Here is a 21164-nt window from a genome sequence, read left to right as displayed (position 1 = left end):
AGGTATTAAATAAACATATATTACAGATGGCCAATAGGCACATCGAAAAGATGCTCAATATTGTTAATTATTAGAGAAGTGCAAATCAAAACTACAATGAGGTACTACCTCACACCAGTCAGAATTACCATCATCAAAGAGTCTATAACTAATAAATGCTGGTGACGGTGAGGAGAAAAGGGAACCTTGTTACACTGCTGGTGGGAATGTAAATTAGCGCAGCCACTATGGAGGACAGTTTGAAGGTTCCTTAAAAAACTAAACACGGAGCTACTATGTGATCCAGCAATCCCACTCCAGGGCATATATCCAAAAAAGATGGAAACTCTAACTTGAAAAGATACATGCACCCCAATGTTTATCGCAACATTATTTACAAAAGCCAAGGCATGGAAGCAACCTAAGTGTCCATCAGTAGATGAATAGATAAAGAATATGCACTATTAATATATATATACACAATGGAATGCTCCTCAGCTGTAAAAGAAAACTTGAAAAACATAAGAGAAAAATTGCTATTTGCAGCAACATGGATGAGCCTAGAGATTATACTAAGTGAAGTTAAGTCAGAGAAAGTGAAGTAACGCATCTGTATCTAAAAAGTGAGAACTTATTTACAAAACAGAAACAGACCCACAGACTTAGAAAACAAATTTATACTTACCAAAGGGGGAGGTGTGGGGAGGGATAAATTAGGAGTTTGGGATTAACACATACACACAAGGACCTACTGTCAGTAACACAGGAATCTATATTCAATATCTTATAATAACCTATAACAGAAAAGAATGTGAAGATGAAAACAGATACATATATACATGTATAACCCTCTGCTGTATACCTGAAACTAACACAACATTGTAAATCAACTATACTTCAATTTTTAAAATAAATCAACGAAAGTATGTGAAATGAATTTGAGACTAAGCAAATCATACCTTAAGAAGAATTGAGAATTAAAGGAGATGACTTGCATCTTGTAATTTGGAAGGAAAAATGAAAGGAGGTGATTCCCTGGAGAACTGATGTGTGTAGTGCTGATTGTATGCTGGGCTCTAAGAGGAGGCAGAGGTGAAACCACCGCTACTGTGATGAGCAGGGAGTGGGTGTCTCCAGAAGGCTAGACCGCGTCCATAATCAACACCAGGTACACGGTGGGAGCTCCCTCCTCCTTAAGTCTCACATTCTCACTCTCCAAGAGCCTTGGTTACATCAGAAGACATTCTGCCAATGTCAGGCAGGAATACTAATTATTTAACCATGTAAAATGTAAAAATCTTAGTGAGATGGATCCCTATCACCTTGGCAATAAATTCTAGGCTTAATATTATAAACAACAATATTCTGATGCCTTATTGTCAGTTATTATTTAATTTGCCTATGCTTTGCTGATATGGAAAGAACAGTCAGTCCATATCTGTTCTAACTGCTACCTGTTTCATCATCACCATAACCAATTTCACAGAGAAAATGAATGCCTTCCAACACGAGCTCCCCAAACTTTCCACTTCCAACCTACTGAAGTCTGTACACTACTCAGGATCAGTCTCTCTTTCCCTCTTTTTATGATGAACAATATATCTAGGCACTTGCCTCATGGTCCAGTGGCTGAGACTCCACACTCCCAATGCAGGGTGCTCAGGTTTGATTGTTAATCAGGGAACTAGATCCCACATGCCACAACTAAGACCCAGCACAGCCAAATAAATAAATATTTTTAAAAAGAAAGAAATATATATCTAACCTCTCATGTTCTGACTCACATTTGTTTTTAACTTCTCAGGAACATCAATCAGTCAACTATCTTGCTCCTGAATCTTTAACATCTTCCTTCTTCCCAGCTCCTTCCTTTCAAATTAAAGCTCACTTCAGTATTTCCCCATGTTAAAAAAAAAAAAAATCTTGGCCCTATCTCTTCATCGAGCTGCTATGTATTCTCCTTCTCCTTTTAACAACCTAACTGTGTTGTGTCCACTTTTTTACCATCCAGTCACTCCTGGGGTCTTCACCCTGCAGCCTGCACTATGACTGTTCTGGCCAAGGTCAAAGGCATTCTTATTGCTACATCCAGTGGCCACTTCCCAGACCCTTTTTCTGTGAATTCTTGGCAGTGTTCGTCACTGCCCATCACTCCTCTAGGAACATACTCTTCTCCTGACTTGGCTCACTGGGTCTCTGCATTGCCCCCCCCTCGTGTCCCCATGTTCCCTCATCCTCCTTATACAGTTGTCCCCCATCGCCTGTCCCCTTGAAGACTGGTATCCCTCAGTGTCCTGTCCTAGGCTCTCTTTTCTTGTTCTACATACACCACGGGGCAATTTCATCACTTCCAAGGTGCCAGGGACTAGCCAAAAACGCTGATGTCTTTCCTATCTATTTCTCCAACCTACATCTCTCCCCTGGACACAACAGTCCTGAGCCTAATTCTCAGTCTCAGCTTTTATGGCTCAAAAACTTGATTTACCAGCACATTCAAAGCAACTTTTTCTCTTGGGGGGGAGGGGAAACTAAGTTATAACTGTCACATAGTAAAGCTGCCACAGTTGAGAGGCTGCTTTCATTGCATTGATGCTACTGGTGGTATTCATCATCAATATTAGTATATTGTTAGTATATTCATCATCAGTATTTAAGTAAAATGCCAATATTTTTAATGTGTAAGCGATATTTTTGTTGGTGTTTTATACCAATGAAATAACACACGTTAATTCTCAATGTTTCTAAAGTTTCAAATTACACTGTACTAAATATTAGGGTTTTAAAGCTCCCCTATACATTCCTGATAATAAGCATTTTGAATGTTTTGCCAACACATTTTAACGGTCATGCAACAGTTATTTTTCCCATTAAATATTAAGATCACTTGGCATGATTTTAACTTGCATGGTCATTGCAGCAGTAGCTTAAGTAACAACTGTAGAGATTACTGATAGTATATTTTCCATCAAAGAGAGACTCTTTTTTTCCCTCAGGCATTTAGGTAAGGGGCTGATCAACTTAAGTCAATCAAAAAGCAAGCCAAGCCAGGGCTGTTTTATTAAGACTACAATCTAACTTTGGTACGGTCTTGAAGTAGCCAGGTTCAGTTCTTGGTAGCAAAACCAACTCGCTGGCTGGCAGGAAGAGTGAGATGGCAGGGAGGGAGGCGGGGAGGGGGGAGAGGGGATGGGGGGTCGGGACAGAGTTGGTAGGAAGAGACTCTAGCCCTTAACAATGTACACAGCGCTTTTAAGTACCTGACAAGGCTCTTTTAATCCACCCAGCAGCACTGTGAGTTGATATTAAAACCCCAACTTTGCAGATGTCAAAACTGAGGCCTGGGGCTTCCCTGGTGGCTCGGTGGTAAGAATTTCACCTGCCAGTGCAGGAGACATGGGTTTGATCCCTGATCCGGGAGTATCCCACATGCCCATATGAAACAACTATTGAGTCTGTGCTCCAGATCTCAGGAGCCACAACTACTGAAGCCAGCAAGCTCTGAAACATGACAAGCCATAGCAACGAGAAGCCTGTGCACGCAACCAGAGAGAAGCCCATGCAGCAACAAAGACTCGGCACAGTCAAAAATAAATAAATAAATATATTTTTTAAAAAACTGAGGCCTGCAATCTTCTGAACAGATGTCTTCTGATTCCTAAATGTTTTTGCTACATGACCACATGAAGAATTAGGCCCCTTTTCACTGTACCTAGTTTATTAACTAAAATAGATGATCAGCTCTAATATCAAGACCAGCTTTGTTAATCATTCGACAATCATTATGCAACCCCTGGCTGTGCTGAGTGAGGAAAAGGCTAAAGCAAAATAGATCTTTACCCTTGAAGATCTTCATTTATAGCAAAAGGACATGGCTATGAGCAGCCCCTCTCAGGGGCTCTTGACAGCAACATACAATTTCTTATGAATTGTAAGCTGCACGCTACTTCACATTTTAGTATCTCTGGATACTGTAAAATCAACTGAACATCACAGTTAACTTGTTAGCATTTGTGTTCTATGTTAATGGGATGTAAAATAACATGCCTCATAATCAATGGCATCTTATAAAAGTCAAGAAAATATAAAATAATTAAGCGGCCACTTATTTTATAGCAATCAACAAATATTTGTCAAAAAGTAAGCCTTTTTATCCACAGGTAATAAAGTTAATATGTTACCATAAAACTGGAGATCATTAGTATCACCGTTATTGATTCCCAATGCCCCACTCGGGTTCAAGGTCTTCCATTACAAGATACAGGCACAGCAAGAGGTTCCTCAGTTTTGGTTCAGAAAAGCCTGCATAGAGGAGGCAAACAATTAGGTTGACAATCCCAGATGACAGTGTAACCAGTGGGCAAATATGCAAAAATCGTAATTATGTTGAACTTCGGGTTCCTCCTTTGTAAAATGACTATAAAAGACGTTTAGTGGTGTGATGAGGAGAGGTAATGTTTGTAAAATATTTGGTAGGGACAGCAGACACTCGATAAATGGTAATAAAATTGGTTAGAATGTTTTGAATAGAAGAAGTAAATCCGAAAAGCTGTGATTTGGGAAATTAAAGTAGAATCTGTGACTAAAATGGGTTGGATAAAGAAAGTGATAAGTAGAAATCTAGTTAATATGCGTTTTCAATCGTCTGGATGGAAGGCGGAAGGGCAGGGGGACAGGTGGGGGGCAAACTAGGACCTCTACCAGTGGAGATGCGGCAGTCGGGGGCCCCTAGGGGCGAGGGCTACAAAGACTGCGAACCTGGTACAGTACCTTCCTGGGTACAGAGCCTGGTGGGTGGAGGCCCCGCAAAGCATGCGAGGAATCCGGAGGTCTGCAGCCCAAGTACCAGAGAGAGGACGCGAAGGGGGGACAGACTGGGGGTGTGGGGGGAAGGTGTTCACCACCTCTACCTAAGTCCCGCCCTGGGAAGCATCAGTATCCAGGCAAAAAAGTCAGTCAATACTGGAGGCTTGGACTGGCAGAAACCGGTTCCCCCGCGGGATACCGGCGGAAAGCCGGGCGGAGGTGGAGCCGGAGGTGGAGCGCAGTCCCTGCTCCGCCCCTTTCGCCGCGTCCCGCCTCTCCGAGCGCGTTCCGAGGGGCGGAGGCCGAGACGCCCCGCCCATCTTGGCCACTTCCACTATTCGCGCCCCGCCCTCCCTCCACCCCGAGCGCGTTCTGAGGGGCGGAGCCCAGTGCGCCACATCTATAAGGGCCACGCCCATCCTCCGCGCCCCACCCTCCCGCGCTCGCCCGGGATCCCTGGTCGCGCCGGCTGCGCCAGCCCTTTCCCCCTACCCCGTGTTTCCCCGTGCGTCCTGAGCACCACGGCGACACCATGTTGGGCATGATCAAGAACTCGCTGTTCGGGAGCGTAGAGACCTGGCCTTGGCAGGTCCTGAGCAAAGGGAGCAAGGTAGGCCCACAGGGCTGTTGAGGACCGGAAAGAGGGCTCAGCTGGGAGGAGGGGGGGACAGAGAGACAGGATGGGTTTGAGGGGAGAATCCCAGCTTAACGAGATGGGCTGCGCCTGTTGAATGCCCTGGTCCATCTATATATTACAAACATTCTGAATATTCGTGTACTGCGAGGTCTTCGGTTGCAGGAAGGACTGAAAAAGTGCTTATCCTGAAGAAGCTCCCAAACCGTCCTCGGTGGAGAGCGGAGTTTAGAAGAACAAGATCCGCGCCGCGTGGTGGTAACTGTGGAAGGCCAGGAGCACCTGGCAAGGAGCAGTCCACTTCTGCCAGTGGGTGACGGTGAGGCCCTCGCAGAGGAAGTGCCCTCAGCTGGGCCTCGGGAGTATGCAGGAATGCTCAGAAACAAGAAGAGCCTGTGCACAGGCTCAGAGCTGTGAAATGTCTTGTTGGTCAATGGAACTCCCAGAACTGGGCGCCTAGAATACAGGATGAGTGAGGCATCATCGCAGTTTTCCCCCAAATTGACATCAGTGCTCACCCAGGCAGATTGGACTGCTCCCGGAAAACAAGGAATCTGCCACTGGGTGATAAGCTCCTTGCAGACAGGTACTTTGTGCTCCTCCTGGCTGGAAACTCAGCTCCCCACCCAGTGCTGCTTTTGTTAAAAAACCGTGTTGTCCGGGCGGCCAAGGCCAGGTACCCATTACAACGATCATCACACAAAACCCTCAACTAGAGTCTGGACTGTTTAAGCAGCTAATAGCCAGAGGCCTGTACCTTTGTCTATATCTGTCTCCTTACTCATATGTAGAATGAGCAGTTTAGATCTATCAAAGGTGACCTTTTCAGATGCCTACAAGCAGCCAGGCATCTGATGATGAAAATGGATGACAGACTGAGGCAAGCTGAGGCTACGTGGAGTGAGAACTCAAGTCCTCATCTACAAAGTGATTCCAGGCAGTTGTCATGCAGTGGTAAAGAATCCACCTGCCAACGCAGGTGATGCGGGAGATGTGGGTTCCATCCCTGGGTCAGGAAGATTTCCCTGGAGGAGGAAATGGCAACCCACTCCAGTATTGTTGCCTGGAGAGAATCCCATGGACAGAAGAGCCTCGTGGGCTGCAGTCAGTGGGGCTGGAGAGTCAGATACGACTGAGTGACTGGGCACACACGTCACACATTGATGTGAACCAGGGTTGCCAGGTTTTTAAGGAAAACTAGCAACGCAGACTTTTGTGTGAAATCTCTAGATATAACATTTATTCATTCAACAAATAACTGTTAAGTGCCAAGTGAGGGTCAGGTACTCTTACAGGCAGTGAGGTAAAATAGTGAACAAAACTGGAAAAAATCCCTGTCCTCGTGGAGCTTCTGTTTTAGTGACTAATGACCAATTAAATGTCAAATATTTCATGTATTGTTTGGTGATCAGTACTGTGATTAAAAAAAAAAGCAGGAAAGGGGAGGAAGGATTATAGAGTGTTAGGCTGAGGCTGTAGTTGGAGTAGGGCAACTGTGTCAGTTTTAACTGTTAAAATGTTTGTAAACATTGCAGATCAGGTGGGCAGGAGGAGGTGTCTGATGGGATGTCGCCCGTGTGCACACCCATCTGTGGACTCAGCCCAGTGACCTCCAGGGTCACTGAAGAATCCGCCTGTTACTTAAACCTCGCAGAGATCTTTCCTTTCTGTAATAGAATTGGGCTCACTTTGTCTTTGGGGTACAGGATTATTTGCAATGCAAGCTGAGGGTTTGGTCTCCTGGGAGAAAGCACTAGAAGGAGACAGGAGGATGGGAAGAAGGGAGAGACCAGGGTATTTCTTTTCTCCTTCTCCACCCTATGAAGTCTCTGGAACCAGGAGTTTCTCTGGGGCTCCAACTCTTGCTGGCCAGGTTACCATGCTTCTAGGTTTCACCGCATGACCCAGGTATCTGAGCTCAGGTAACAGATCACCCTCCCTCCACAGCCCTGTAGGGTTCTTGCAAACCTCTGGGTTGCTTCACTGTTCCCTGGTGGGCTTCTCAGCTCTTTTGCTAAGTTGTTCAGTCGTGTCTGACTCTGCAACCCCGTGGACTGTAACCCACCAGCCTCTTCTGTCCATGGGATTCTCCAGACAAGAATACTGGAGTGGGTTGCCATGCCCTCCTCCAGAGGATCTTCCCTATCCAGGGCTCGAACCTGCATCTTACATGTCTTGCATTGGCAGGCTGGTTTTCTTCACCACTAGCACCACCTGGGAAGCCCCTTTCAGCTTTTTTAGTATCTGTGAAATCAATCCCTTGAGTTAAGGTGCCTCTGTTCAAAAGTCTTTTTCCTTAATAGCCGTTTATCAGTACAGAGTCACCTGCCACGGATTTGTTGTCTCCAGGCATAAATGCACCTCCCTGATACGCATCTTTCCTCAACATTTGGTAAGAATATGGGGCCAATTTATAGCGACATGGGTGGACCTAGAGATTACCATCCTGAGTGAAGTAAGTCAGACAGAGAAGGAGAAATATCATATGACATCCCTTATATGTGGAACCTAAAATGAAATGATACAAATGCACTTAAAAAACAGAAAGAGACTCACAGACTTAGAGAACAAACATGGTTGTCTGCAAGAAGGATGAGGAAGAGGAATAGTTAGTCCTTGATGGATATGTACAGACAGCCATATTTAAAATGGATAACCAACGAGGACCCACTGTATAGCACAGGGAGCTCTGCTCAATGTTATGTGGCAGCGTGGAGGGGAGTTTGGGGGAGAATGGATACATGTATATGTATGGCTGAGTCCCTTCCCGTTCACCTGAAGCTATCACAGTGTTGTTAATCTGCTACACCCCAATAGAAAATAAAAAGTTTAAATTAAAAAAAAAAGAATATGGGGCCATACAGGGTGTTATTATCAAGCCGAAGAAAATCATTTAACCCGAATGAACCTCAGTTTCTGCAGCTTAGAAGGGGTATGAAAATATCTCCTCCATCCACTCCCAGAGTTGACAGAAATTTTACATTTGTTTGAGAAACATGAAAATGATTTATAAACTAAAACACCCTACAAGTGTTGTGATATTGTTATGTCAGAATTCAGCTCAACTCCATTCTCACTAGCTCATGGTCCTGGGTAGCTTAACCTCTGATGCTGATGAGGGGGGAAAAATACTTCACATCTTATAAGATTGTATTGAAATTTAAATGAGACCCAATTATAAATTGTGCAACAGAGTACCTAGCACTTGATTGTTAACTTTCCTTTTCTTACAGGTAATTTGGGGTAAGTTACTTAACCTCTCAGGCTCAGCTGGTAAAGAATCCGTCCGCACTGCAGGAGACCTGGGTTCAATCTCTGGGTTGGGAAGTTCCCTTGGAGATGGGAAAGGCTACCCACTCTAGTATTCTGGCCTGAAGAATTCCATGGACTGTATAGTCAATGGGTTGCAAAGAGCTGGACACAGCTGAGCAACTTTCACTTCACTTTGCTTAACCTCTCAAACTCTCTGAACCCTAAAATTCCTCAACTGTAAGATGAGAATGACAGTGCCTTGTGTGAGAATTAAACATTCAAAGACTCTTATAACCCTTTTTAAAAATATATACACTTGCAGGGTGTTATTGTGAAGATAATCTTTTTCTAAATGATCTCTCCTTGGAAAGAGTCTTAAGTCAGAAACTGTTGTCCACTGTCCTGGGTCAATGAATGGAGCACATGGTATGCCCCATGTAGCTTGAGGTTAGGTTCAACCAGATGTTCAGGGCTGATTTCAGGTACCTGCTGGGGGCCCAGGCTGCTGCAGACCTTATCAGGTGCCTTCTGCCTTGCCTGGAGGGGGAGAAGGACCTACACCTCTTTGTGTGGGTTTGGGCGGGACTTGTGGGTGCTCAGTGCAGGACTGATATTACTAACCGGTATCTTTATGGGATTTGTTTCCAGCCTGTGCACATTGGTTAGGGCCCCACTGCCTGGCTTGGAATCCTGGCTCCACTTCTTGCCACTGTATCTTGGGCATGTTGCTTAACCTTGTATGCTCCAGCTTCATCTGAAAATGAAGATGAGAACACTTCACTGGGTTGTTGGAGGGTTGAATGAACGGATCCACATAAAATGTTTAAAACAATACAGGACACATAGTACTCAGCTTGATCATCATTATTGTTATTGTTATTCCCTTATAATGAGAAAGCTGTCTTCCAAAATCAGCGTGTGTACCCACCACATCAGGTGGTGTTGGGGTCCTTTAATGGACCAGAACCTGGTGGTCCGGAGTCGATGATAAGAAAGTGAAAGAGAGAGAGCCGGAGGGAGGGAGACAGAGGAAGAAAGAAAGACACAGGGACCCAAGCTCTGATGAAGCAAAGGTACTTTAATGATCTTTCTGTGAGTATATATAGGCTGTCGTACAAGAAATTTCTTTTGACAATGATAAAGATCAGAAAACCAAACATATAGCAACCATTACCAAGGGAACAAGGGATTAATAATGGTCACAAGGTCAGGAGACAATCCATATCTCAAGAAAGGGGATCGCGACTAAGCAGTTTTGTCATAAAGAGAATGTTCACTGAAGGAGATTCAGGCCTGTCTCACACAATGACCTCAGTCCTGGGAGCAGCGTGCTTTCCCACTTAAAAAGAAACAAAGGACTCGTGAGAAACAGCATGTAGGAATCCTCCTGTTAAACATTCCCTGACAATTCCCCCTTATTTATTTATAATATTTGTAAAAAGGGTTCTGACCATTAGAGTTTGTTTAGTTTTAACAATTTTTGCATGAAGGCAACAGTAAACGACATATATAATTGTTAAGACAGTCACCAAAATTACAGTTCTAGAACTGATGTTGTGAGTAATGCTTTGAAACCGTCTTCGTGGGTCTAGCCCAGATAATTGATCAGCTAGTTGTTCAGCTAAAGTTTTCAAATTAGTGGAAGAGGGCAGATTTTTAGAAAAGGTTTCAAAGATTTCTTTTTTTAATAATTGTACATTCAGAGAGGCATTATCATGTATGTTTTGTAAATGAAATTTGATTTGTTCCCAGTTGTAGGCACTATTATTGAATTGAACAGGAGTAACACAAAATTGAGTAGAATTCCAATCACATTTTAGCATCACCTGTTTTTGTACATCTATTAATTGATCTCCAAACCCATCTGATGGCTGTTTTTAGTTCCTGTATTTCATCTTGAATTTCCTCATTTATCTGAACCTGAGTGGCCCACATAGTATGAGCATCTTTAGTCCAATTTTGGATAAAATTATGTGTTTGAATTGAAGTTTGTAAAGTAACACCAGTGACGGCAGCAGTGGTGCAAATAACTGTTAATCCCAAAATGCCAAAAATCAGCCATCCAATGAATTGTTTAGATCGCCAGAGCAATTTCGTAAGTAACCGGGAAGCAAGTCCAGCCATGGGATCTTCCCAGGCTTCCCAGGGCCGCTGGAGATTTATTGGTAACCACAGACTATGTCGAGATCGAAGAATCAAAAGGGATTCATTTCTTAAGGAAACAGGAGAGTTAAGACAAGTATATAATTTGCAATTTATACAAGTTACAGAATGTAAAGTCTTATTGAATTGTAAATTTCCTGTAGCTACAACAAAAGGGAGTGGAATACAGGCTTGTATGAAATATGATTGATTATAGCGAAATAAATAATTATTATGACTATGATTGGTCCCTGTGAAATGTCCAGTCTAAGTCCCAGGTTCTTCAGTGCTCTCAGCAAGTTTCCAGATGTCCCATTGATTAGGCCCAATCTGTTTATCGAGGACGATTTGAGGGTGAGAAGGTGTCATTTCGCCGTCAAGCCAGCCAAGGAGTCCTTCTCATGGAAGTGTTTCATTGAACTGTTGGTAGTCTTCTATGCTACTTGAGTAGCATAGTCACACATGGTGCTGTTAATATCATCTGAGCAGTTAGATACCCACATACCATGGTGTCCCCAATCAACAATGGTGAAATTGGCCATAAACATTAATTTCTCTGATTTACCTTGACATTTATCTCAATAAACAGGAGTATATTTAAAGTTTTTATAAGTAAACCCCTTACATTTTAACTTTTGTCCTTTTCCTAGAGTTTTGGTAGTATTAACATGGTTTTTATAAAAGGACAGGGCAGTAAACAGTCCAAGCAATGTGTGGAATTTCCTTTTTTGGAGGCAGGACAAAAGCCCATGTTTGTCGATTAACATTAATACATAATTTTATTGGGCCCATGCATAAAGGAAGGATTTCATAACCTAGAGAAATGTTAATTAGTCTTCCTTCTTCCTCAGGATGAGAGGGCTCCTCCAAGCTCCAAGGAGGGGACATATGTGTTGAGTCATTAGTGGATACGATTGGTCCTATATCTGTCCATTCTATAACCTATAATAAAAGGGGAGGTTAGGTATATAAGCCCAATAAGCGTGATCAATCAAGTCAGCCTGAGCGGGGGAAGCAAAAGCAAGCATAGCGACAAAAATATTTTCAGGATTCCGAGGCATTCCGTGTTGAGAAATCAGATTTTCAGTTTGATTAGTAAGGGTTTTTATCTGTCCCCAAGTAGGGAGATCATGAGGTCGATGACGTCAAGTGCGGCATTTTTTGGAAACTTTTAAAGCCGCCATGGCTTGTATTGGAATTTCTTCCTCTTGGGGTTTTTGTTGTTTCATCTCTAGTTTGAATGCTGGGGGCCCCCCTAGGTTGAATCTTCTGAAGAGGAAGCCATGTGAGTTCGTTGGATCCATCTGGAGAAATAGAAGCATACCCTTTCCCTGTAAGATTAGTTTTAGATTTCCATTGATTAGTTAACCCATCTTGATACCAAATGGGCAAAGGAAGGGAGGTGTCCTTCAATGTCTCGAGATGTTTTTCTGCTTTTGTCAAAATATCTCTTTGTGGTACGTTTAAAAAAATTAAATAAAGCTGTATTAACAATAGTTATAGGAAGAAAGGAAATGATAATGATGAAAACATTCCTAGGAAATATTTCAGTCCAAAAAAAAATCATCTAGAGATCTGTTTGGGGACTGGTATTTGGCTGTGGTTTTGAAGTAATGAGTTGATTTCCTCCTCATTGAGTACATACATTTTTCCTGATATAAAAAGAAATGGGATCTGACTGTGTTTTAAGTGGTTTGTGTTATTTGGGGCTAAGGATTAGGAGCAAACACTCAAACATTTTTCCTAAGTGAAATTACTGACAAGCTGATGCAGAACAACTTGACATATGAATGCTGCTCACATCCAAATACCTGACCTTGTCCCCGGAAAAGAAAGGCAGCCTGGCAGCTGTTGAATCTCTCTGTTCAGTGTGTTAAGGAAGATGATTATACTTTTAAGACAGACCTGAAAAGAAGGTGAATATTTTGCACTTTTGATACTCTTAGGAACAAATAACTTATTTGGCAAATGGTATAATTTTTATGTTGTTTTTGTTTTGTATTGTGAAACAGGCACTGAAGTTGATGTTATTTTAAGAATCTTACAGACCAGAAACAGAAATAAAGCTATATTAACAATAGTTATAGGCTTAAAGAATATATTGCGTTGGAATCTAGTAAAGTCTCCTCTGGATAAGGAAGATAAAAATGTTCTTGTGTATTCCCTTTATTTAATTTTTTATTTGTAGTTTTAGTGCGTAATGTATTTGTTTAATTATGTCTTGTGTTTGTGGATTATAAGGAATGATTATAATCTGTTTAATAGAGAATGAATGTAAAAATTGTTTGAATTGTTTAGAAAATAGGCAGGGCCATTGTCTGTTTTTATAGAATTAGGTGTTCTCATTATTGGAAAGTAAGCTATCAGGTGGGTTATTAAATGTCGTATAGTTTCACCTCTGAGAGGTGTGGCCCGTATAAAAGAAGAATTTGTATCAATTGAGACGTAAGAAGGAAGAGGAAGAAAGTTAAGGGCAATGAGTTACATCCATTTTCCATAAAATTTTCTTTCATTTGTCATAAACCTTTTTTATATTTTTGTATTTATCATTTTATTTGCCATTTCTTATATCTTTTTATTAAAAGCATATATCTTTTCTTTAGCAACAAGTGTCTTGTATGTTAGCATTTTATAGATTGGTGAATATATTATAAATATATATATTTATAAATAGTTTAAAATCTCTAGTTTTTCTGTAAGAAAAACTTTTTGTAAGGAAGTTAGTGTTCAGTAATTAATGTTTTAAAATCTTACTTTATTTGGAAATGACCTAGCTATTTAATAAACTTTTATCATTTAGTTTATCATTTCTAAAATATAATTATTTTTAATAGAGTTTTTATCTAAAAATTCTCATCTTATTTACATATTTATATATATAAAGAGTTACCTTTTTGTTGACAAATTTAGTTTACCTTAAACCTAGGCATAATAAAAGTATTACATAATGTTGATGACTTAAGACATGTCTTAATTAGATTAGCAAACAATTATATGTATATTTAAATAAACATTATTCTTAATATTGAATATTTTTCAGTTCACGTGAATTTAAATTTAAATGGAGCTCATTAATTTCATATTATCCAAAAACAAAGACTTATAGTGAGACATAGATAATTTTAGATAGACAGGCATAGTTTTCTGCTTGAAATTTAAAAATTTTTTTTTTTTTTTTTGAGTTCCACCAATTTGTTTATGGCTGGAGTCCTAGGTAGAGTGGGCTGTGTATCCCAAGGACATGATAAGAGTTAACTTCAGGTTTTTTCTTAGGCCTGTTTTTGTTTCCCAGGCAGAATTGGAGTTCCAAAAAAGTATTTTAACAAGTTAACCTTTTCCTAACTGCATGCGTAAGAAGAACCGGTTTTGCATTTCAAAAAAGATTTTATTTTAATCAGTTTTCTCTGGAGTCTAAAGAATATCATGGCCATTCAGTGTCAAAAATATCATTTCTCCTTTTTGTAGTTACAGTATATTATTAATGATATATGAATGAGGGAATTGCTGTCACATTGGATGTTAAGTCTTGGCTACAAAATTTTGACAAATAGTAGGAATGTTAAGCATACCTTGAGGTAACACAGTCTATTGAAATCTTTTATGAGGCCTGATATGATTAGGATAAGGGAGAGAGAAAGTGAATTTCTCCCAGTCTAAAGGATGTAAAGGTATATTAAAAAGGCAATCTTGTAAATCAGTAATAATAATGTGCCAATTTTGAGGAATAGTAGTAGGTGATGGGATCCCTGGTTGTAATGCACCCATAAGTTTCATAGATGCATTAACTTTTCTAAGGTCTGTTAAGAGATGCCATTTGTTAGAGTTCTTTTTTATAACAAAAATAGGAGAATTCCAAGGAGAGCAAGATTCCTCAATATGTTTTAATTCTAATTGTGTGTCTATAACCAGTAACGCTGAAGAAGCTGAAGTTGAATGGTTCTATGAAGACCTACAAGACCTTTTAGAACTAACACCCAAAAAAAGATGTCCTTTTCATTATAGGGGACTGGAATGCAAAAGTAGGAAATCAAGAAACACCTGGAGTAACAGGCAAATTTGGCCTTGGAATACGGAATGAAGCAGGGCAAAGGCTAATAGAGTTTTGCCAAGAGAACGCACTGGTCATAACAAACACCCTCGTCCAACAACACAAGAGAAGACTCTATACATGGACATCACCAGATGGCCAATACTGAAATCTGATTGATTATATTCTTTGCAGCCAAAGATGGAGAAGCTCTATACAGTCAGCAACAACAAGACCGGGAGCTGACTGTAGCTCAGATCATGAATGCCTTATTGCCAAATTCAGACTTAAATCGAAGAAAGTAGGGAAAAGCACTAGATACCTGAATGATCCAGGTATGACCTAAATCAAATTCCTTATGATTATACAGTGGAAGTGAGAAGTAGATTTAACGGACTAGATCTGATAGATAGAGTGCCTGATGAACTATGGACGGAGGTTCGTGACATTGGACAGGAGACAGGGATCAAGACCATCCCCATGGAAAAGAAATGCAAAAAAGCAAAATGGCTGTCTGGGGAGGCCTTACAAATAGCTGTGAAAAGAAGAGAAGTGATGAAAAGCAAAGGAGAAAAGGAAAGATATAAGCAGCTGAATGCAGAGTTCCAAAGAATAGCAAGGAGAGATAAGAAAGCCTTCCTCAGCGATCAGTGCAAAGAAATAGACGAAAACAACAGAATGGGAAAGACTAGAGATCTCTTCAAGAAAATTAGAGATACCAAGGGAAGATTTCATGCAAAGATGGGCTCGATAAAGGACAGAAATGGTATGGACCTAACGGAAGCAGAAAATATTAAGAAGAGGTGGCAAGAATACACAGAAGAACTGTACAAAAAAGATCTTCATGACCCAGATAATCATGATGGTGTGATCACTAACCTAGAGCCAGACATCCTGGAATGTGAAGTCAAGTAGGCCTTAGAAAGCATCACTACGACAAAGCTAGTGGAGGTGATGGAATTCCAGTGGAGCTATTTCAAATCCTGAAAGATGATGCTGTGAAAGTGCTGCACTCAATATGCCAGCAAATTTGGAAAACTCAGCAGGGGCCACAGGACTGGAAAAGGTCAGTTTTCATTCCAATCCCAAAGAAAGGCAATGCCAAAGAATGCTCAAACTACTGCACAATTGCATTCATCTCACACGCTAGTAAAGTAATGCTCAAAATTCTCCAAGCCCGGCTTCAGCAATATGTGAACCGTGAACTTCCAGATATTCAAGCTGGTTTTATAAAAGGCAGAGGAACCAGAGATCAAATTTCCAACATCCATTGGATCGTCAAAAAAGCAAGAGAGTTCCAGAAAAACATCTATTTCTGCTTTATTGACTATGCCAAAGCCTTTGACTATGTGGATCACAAGAAACTATGGAAAATTCTGAAAGAGATGGGAATACCAGACCACCTGACCTGCCTCTTGAGAAACCTGTATGCAGGTCAGGAAGCAACAGTTAGAACTGGACATGGAACAACAGACTGGTTCCAAATAGGAAAAGGAGTACGTCAAGGTTGTATATTGTCACCCTGCTTATTTAACCTCTATGCAGAGTACATCATGAGAAACCCTGGGCTGGAAGAAGCACAAGCTGGAATCAATATTGCTGAGAGAAATATCAATCACCTCAGATATGCAGATGACACCACCCTTATGGCAGAAAGTGAAGAGGAACTAAAAAGCCTCTTGATGAAAGTGAAAGAGGAGAGTGAAAAAGTTGGCTTAAAGCTCAACATTCAGAAAACTAAGATCATGGCATCTGGTCCCATCACTTCATGGGAAATAGATGGGGAAACAGTGGAAACAGTGGCTGACTTTATTTTTCTGGGCTCCTAAATCACTGCAGATGGTGATTGCAGCCATGAAATTAAAAGACGCTTACTCCTTGGAAGGAAAGTTAGGACCAACCTAGATAGCATATTCAAAAGCAGAGACATTACTTTGCCAACAAAGGTCCATCTAGTCAAGGCTATATTTTTTCCAGTGGTCATGTATGGATGTGAGAGTTGGACTGTGAAGAAAGCTGAGCACCGAGGAATTGATGCTTTTGAACTGTGGTGTTGGAGAAGACTCTTGAGAGTCCCCTGGACTGCAGGGAGATCCAACCAGTCTATTCTAAAGGAGATCAGTCCTGGGTGTTCTTTGGAAGGACTGATGCTAAAGCTGAAACTCCAATACTTTGGCCACCTCATGCGAAGAGTTGACTCATTAGAAAAGACTCTAATGCTGGGAGGGTTTGGGGGCAGGAGGAGAAGGGGGTGACAGAGGATAAGATGGCTGGATGGCATCACTGACTCGATAGACATGAGTTTGAGTGAACTCTGGGAGTTGGTGATGGACAGGGAGGCCTGGCGTGGTGCAGTTCATGGGGTTGCAAAGAGTCGGACATGACTGAGTGACTGAACTGAACTGAACTGAACTGAAGTTCTTTAGTAGACTGTAATTTTTCTTTCGTAAGGGGCTATTGCTGTGTCCAAATAGGTTCTTCATTCTTCCAAGTTATTTTAATAATTGCTTTATTTGTTAAATGAGCAGTGGCCCTTAGGAAAAATGTGGAATGTATATCTGAGTTTGTCATTGCATAAGTCTCTTTCTGTTAGATTAAGGGGTACATCTATTACATAAGGTTTTAATGTTGCAGGCTGGCCTTTTGGTCCTTCATATGGGTAGATTTGAACATTTTGATAAATTTCTTGTTCTTTGGTTTGAGAAATTCCTGCAGTTTGGCAAAAGATTTTTTGTATAGGCCAGGATTTGGGCCATAAATGTTTGGAAATAATAGTAATATTAGATCCAGTGTTTGAGAAGACCAGAAAATCTTTGGGCATATTGGGCATATTCAGATACCAATGATGTCCATAAGGATTGTTTTTGATCTCCACCGCCGAATCTGCCTGTCTGTATATTTTTAGAGTAGTTAATAGAAATGTAAGGTAAAAGAAGTAATTGAGCAATTTTGTCCCCCTTTTTGAATTTTCATAGAATGTGCGATGACATCATAATTTGAATCTGCCCTTTGTAATCTGAATCAATTATTCCAGGGTGAATAGTAATTCCTTTAGAAGTCAAACTAGACTGGCCAAGTAAAAGGCTGAAGGTTTGTGGGGGCAGGGGTCCAAAAAGTCCGGTAGGTATTTTAGAAGGGACTGCTTGAGGGTAAAGGAAAAAGTCATTTAAGGCTGGTATATCGACAGCAGTGATGTTGAGGGTTTGAGGGAAAAGATAGAATTTGCCCCTGGTTTTTGTTGAAGGGGACCTGGGGGGTCCCCTGCCTGAAGTTTCCTGGAATAGGTTTTCTTTCAATATCAAATTTAGATTTACAATCTTTGGCCCAATGCACTCCTCTATGGCAGCAAGGGCAAATTTTTGTAGGTTTTTTATTAGCCTTCTTAGGGCAGTCCCTTTTTAAGTGGTATTTATCTCCACATGTAAAGCATCTTTCATTTTCCTTTTTAAAGGTAGCAGCCATTGTCTCAGCTAGCATTTGCATCTTTTAAGTTTCTGATCTTAGATTGCAACAAGCCTTCAAATAATCATTAATAGTCCCAGTCTCATGAATTGGAAAGATAGCTTTTTGACATTTCTGATTTGTATTTTCATAAGCAAGTAATTTCTTCTAGCTGTTTTTTGGTTTCTTCTCCAATTACAGTACGGGAAATAGCAGTTTCTAATCTAGCTTAAAAATCAGCGTAACTTTCATTAAGTCCTTGTAATATTTTAGTGTAGCTACCTGTAGGTTCTCCTTGAGGAGTAATTCCATCCCAAGCTTCAAAGGCTACTGTTTTTAATTGTTGATGCAATAAGGGAGGGCACTGTGTTTGAGCTTCTATGGTATCAAATTGTTTAGTGCCAGTTAACATTTCAAAAATAATTTGGTTTTGGGGAGTGCCAGCTCGAGCATTGCCAGTTCTGGTGTCAAAAAACGTCTTAGGAGAGTCGTTACTAGAATCATTAGGTTCTAAAAAAGGAAAGACTTCTGGATTCGTGCCTGCTGGCAGAGGAGGAGCATTTGGAGCAGCCGGGGCAGGGCTAGGAGGAAACTTTTGAAATATTTTATGTTGTTCTAATTGGGCCTTTTGTAAAGTTTCATCATCTAATTCATATTCATGCAATTCGTGTTCTGTCTGTTGTCAAATATCGTGAAGCCTAGAATTTACCTTGAAATGGCAGAATTATAGCTTTAATGTGAGCCCATAGGGGCCAGAAATCAACTGGAATATTTTTTTCCTGCCTGGTGACTCATTCAACATTTTCTTTGACTTGGTGCCAAATTTGTAAATCAAAATGCCCCTATCAGGGAACCAAGGATTACATTTAACCGCTGTTTGAAAGCAAACCTCTATTCATTGGCACGAACCAAAAGTCCGTGAGCTTTAAACAAATGGTGAAGTAAAGCAGAGAAATAATGGGGCTTTCTAGCCGTTTGACCCATGTCTTAGTACTTACCGACCTCAATAGGTCCTGACCTCAATAAGCCTGGAGTCACTCTGTCCAAAAAGCCATGTATGCCAGTGTCCCTGTTCTGGGCGCCACTTGTTGGGGTCCTTTAATGGACCAGAACCTGGTGGTCCAGAGTTGATGATAAGAAAGTAAAAGAGAGCCGGAGGGAGGGAGAGAGAGAGAGGAAGAAAGAAAGAAAGACACGGGGACCCAAACTCTGATGGGGCAAAGGTGCTTTAATGATCTTTCTGTGAGTATATATAGGCTGTTGTTCAAGAAATTTCTTTCCACAATGATAAAGATCAGAAAACCAAACATATAGCAACCATTACCAAGGGAACAAGGGATTAATAATGGTCACAAGGTCAGGAGACAATCTACATCTCAAGAAAGGGGATCGCGACTAAGCAGTTTTGTCGTAAAGAGAATGTTTACTGAAGGAGATTCAGGCCTGTCACACATAATGACCTCAGTCCTGGGAGCAGCTTGCTGTTCCACTAGTTTCTGACAACAGAAACTGATAAGGAACAGAGGATTTATGAGAAACAGCACGTAGGAATCCTCCTGTTAAACATTCCCTGACAAAGTGGCAAGGGGAAAAACCAGCCTTGCAAAGGACCTTGCAGATCTCATAGCAAGAGGCATTCTTTCAACATCTCTGTCTGGGACTTGACTGTGGTTCCCACTGAATGTTGAAAACTGGTGTTTGTGGCCACTGGCTGAAATCCTCATCTAGTAACTGGGAGCATGAGCTAGCTGAATGTGGGGCCAGGAAGGGTCATTATTTTGTTCCATGTAGCAAGGAAATGCACTGAAGGTGTTAAATTTGAAGAATCAAATGTGCTAACAGTGTTAAATTAGGTGCTTTATTTTCTGCAGAAATAGAGAGAACCTATTTAAATTCAGCTCCCTGGAGAACCAGAATAGTTGGACAATATCTATCTCTCAAACCTGAATTTTCGTAGTGATCCAGCAGTTCAGGTGAGAAGTTGTAGACACGGATGCTGTGAAAACAGGGGGTACCTGTTGGAGAACCTCCTTCAGACAGTGTGATGCAGCCTTCTTCCAAGACACATATAGTTAGGCTAAGTGCTCCTCTCTCCAGCCATCTATGGTTGCCGAATTCCTTGTCATTAGAGTAAAGCCAGGTTTCACCCCCCCACAGCCTCCTTGTCCACAAATCCTTATAGAGACCCTGCTATATATATTAAAGACATGGTCCTCGATGCTGAGAGATAACAGTGGTAAACAATGCAGACAGTCCCTGACCCCATGGGGCTTATGGTTGCCAGTAGAAATTAAACATGTTATTATTCCATTACAATTTCCATTGTAATTATATTCCAGTGTTGCTCAGTTGCCAAGTCATGTTGGACTCTTTGTGACCCCATGGCCTGCAGCACGCCAGGCTTCCCTGTCCTTCACCATCTCCCAGAGTTTGCTCAGATTCATGTCCATTGAGTCAGTGATGCTATCTAACCATCTCGTCCTCTGTCGCCACCTTCTGCTTTTGCCTTCAGTCTTTCTCAACATCAGGGTCTTTTTCAGTGAGACGAATCCCCTTCAGGGATCAGAGCCTTGTCATGGCGAAGGGGCTTGCATAACTCAGTGAATCTATGAGCCATGCTGTACAGGGCCACCCAAGACAGACAGGTCATAATGAAGAGTTCTGAAAAAACACGGTCCACTGGAGGTGTAAAAGGAGAACCACTCCAGTATTCTTGCCGTGAGAACTCCAAGAACAAAAGGCAAAATATCATGGGGCACCTGTTTTAAACTGGGATCCTCTCTAAGGAAGTGACTTTTTAGGTTGAGACCTGTTGAATGAGTAGGAGTTCATCACTCAGAGAAAGGAAGGGAATCCGCCAGGCAGAGGGAGAGGCGGGGAGAGAGG

The 21164-nt window shown here is 41.3% G+C and overlaps 1 protein-coding gene across 1 annotated transcript in view; it reads left to right on the top strand.

Annotated features, from left to right (window-relative positions):
• The first annotated feature begins 5200 nt into the window (after positions 1-5200).
• Positions 5201-21164, top strand: part of HEBP1 (heme binding protein 1) — a 37592-nt gene continuing 21628 nt past the window's right edge. Inside the window, exon 1 of the mRNA XM_010858705.1 lies at positions 5201-5392. Within this exon, the coding sequence (XP_010857007.1) occupies positions 5315-5392 (78 nt within the window). The 5' untranslated portion in view covers positions 5201-5314. The remainder of the gene's footprint in view (positions 5393-21164) is intronic.

Source organism: Bison bison, unplaced genomic scaffold (assembly GCF_000754665.1).
Source record: "Bison bison bison isolate TAMUID 2011002044 unplaced genomic scaffold, Bison_UMD1.0 scf7180017864390, whole genome shotgun sequence".
Lineage (NCBI taxonomy): Eukaryota > Metazoa > Chordata > Mammalia > Artiodactyla > Bovidae > Bison > Bison bison.
Note: the sequence above shows the minus strand (reverse complement) of the source record. Positions and strands in the feature narration are given on the sequence as shown.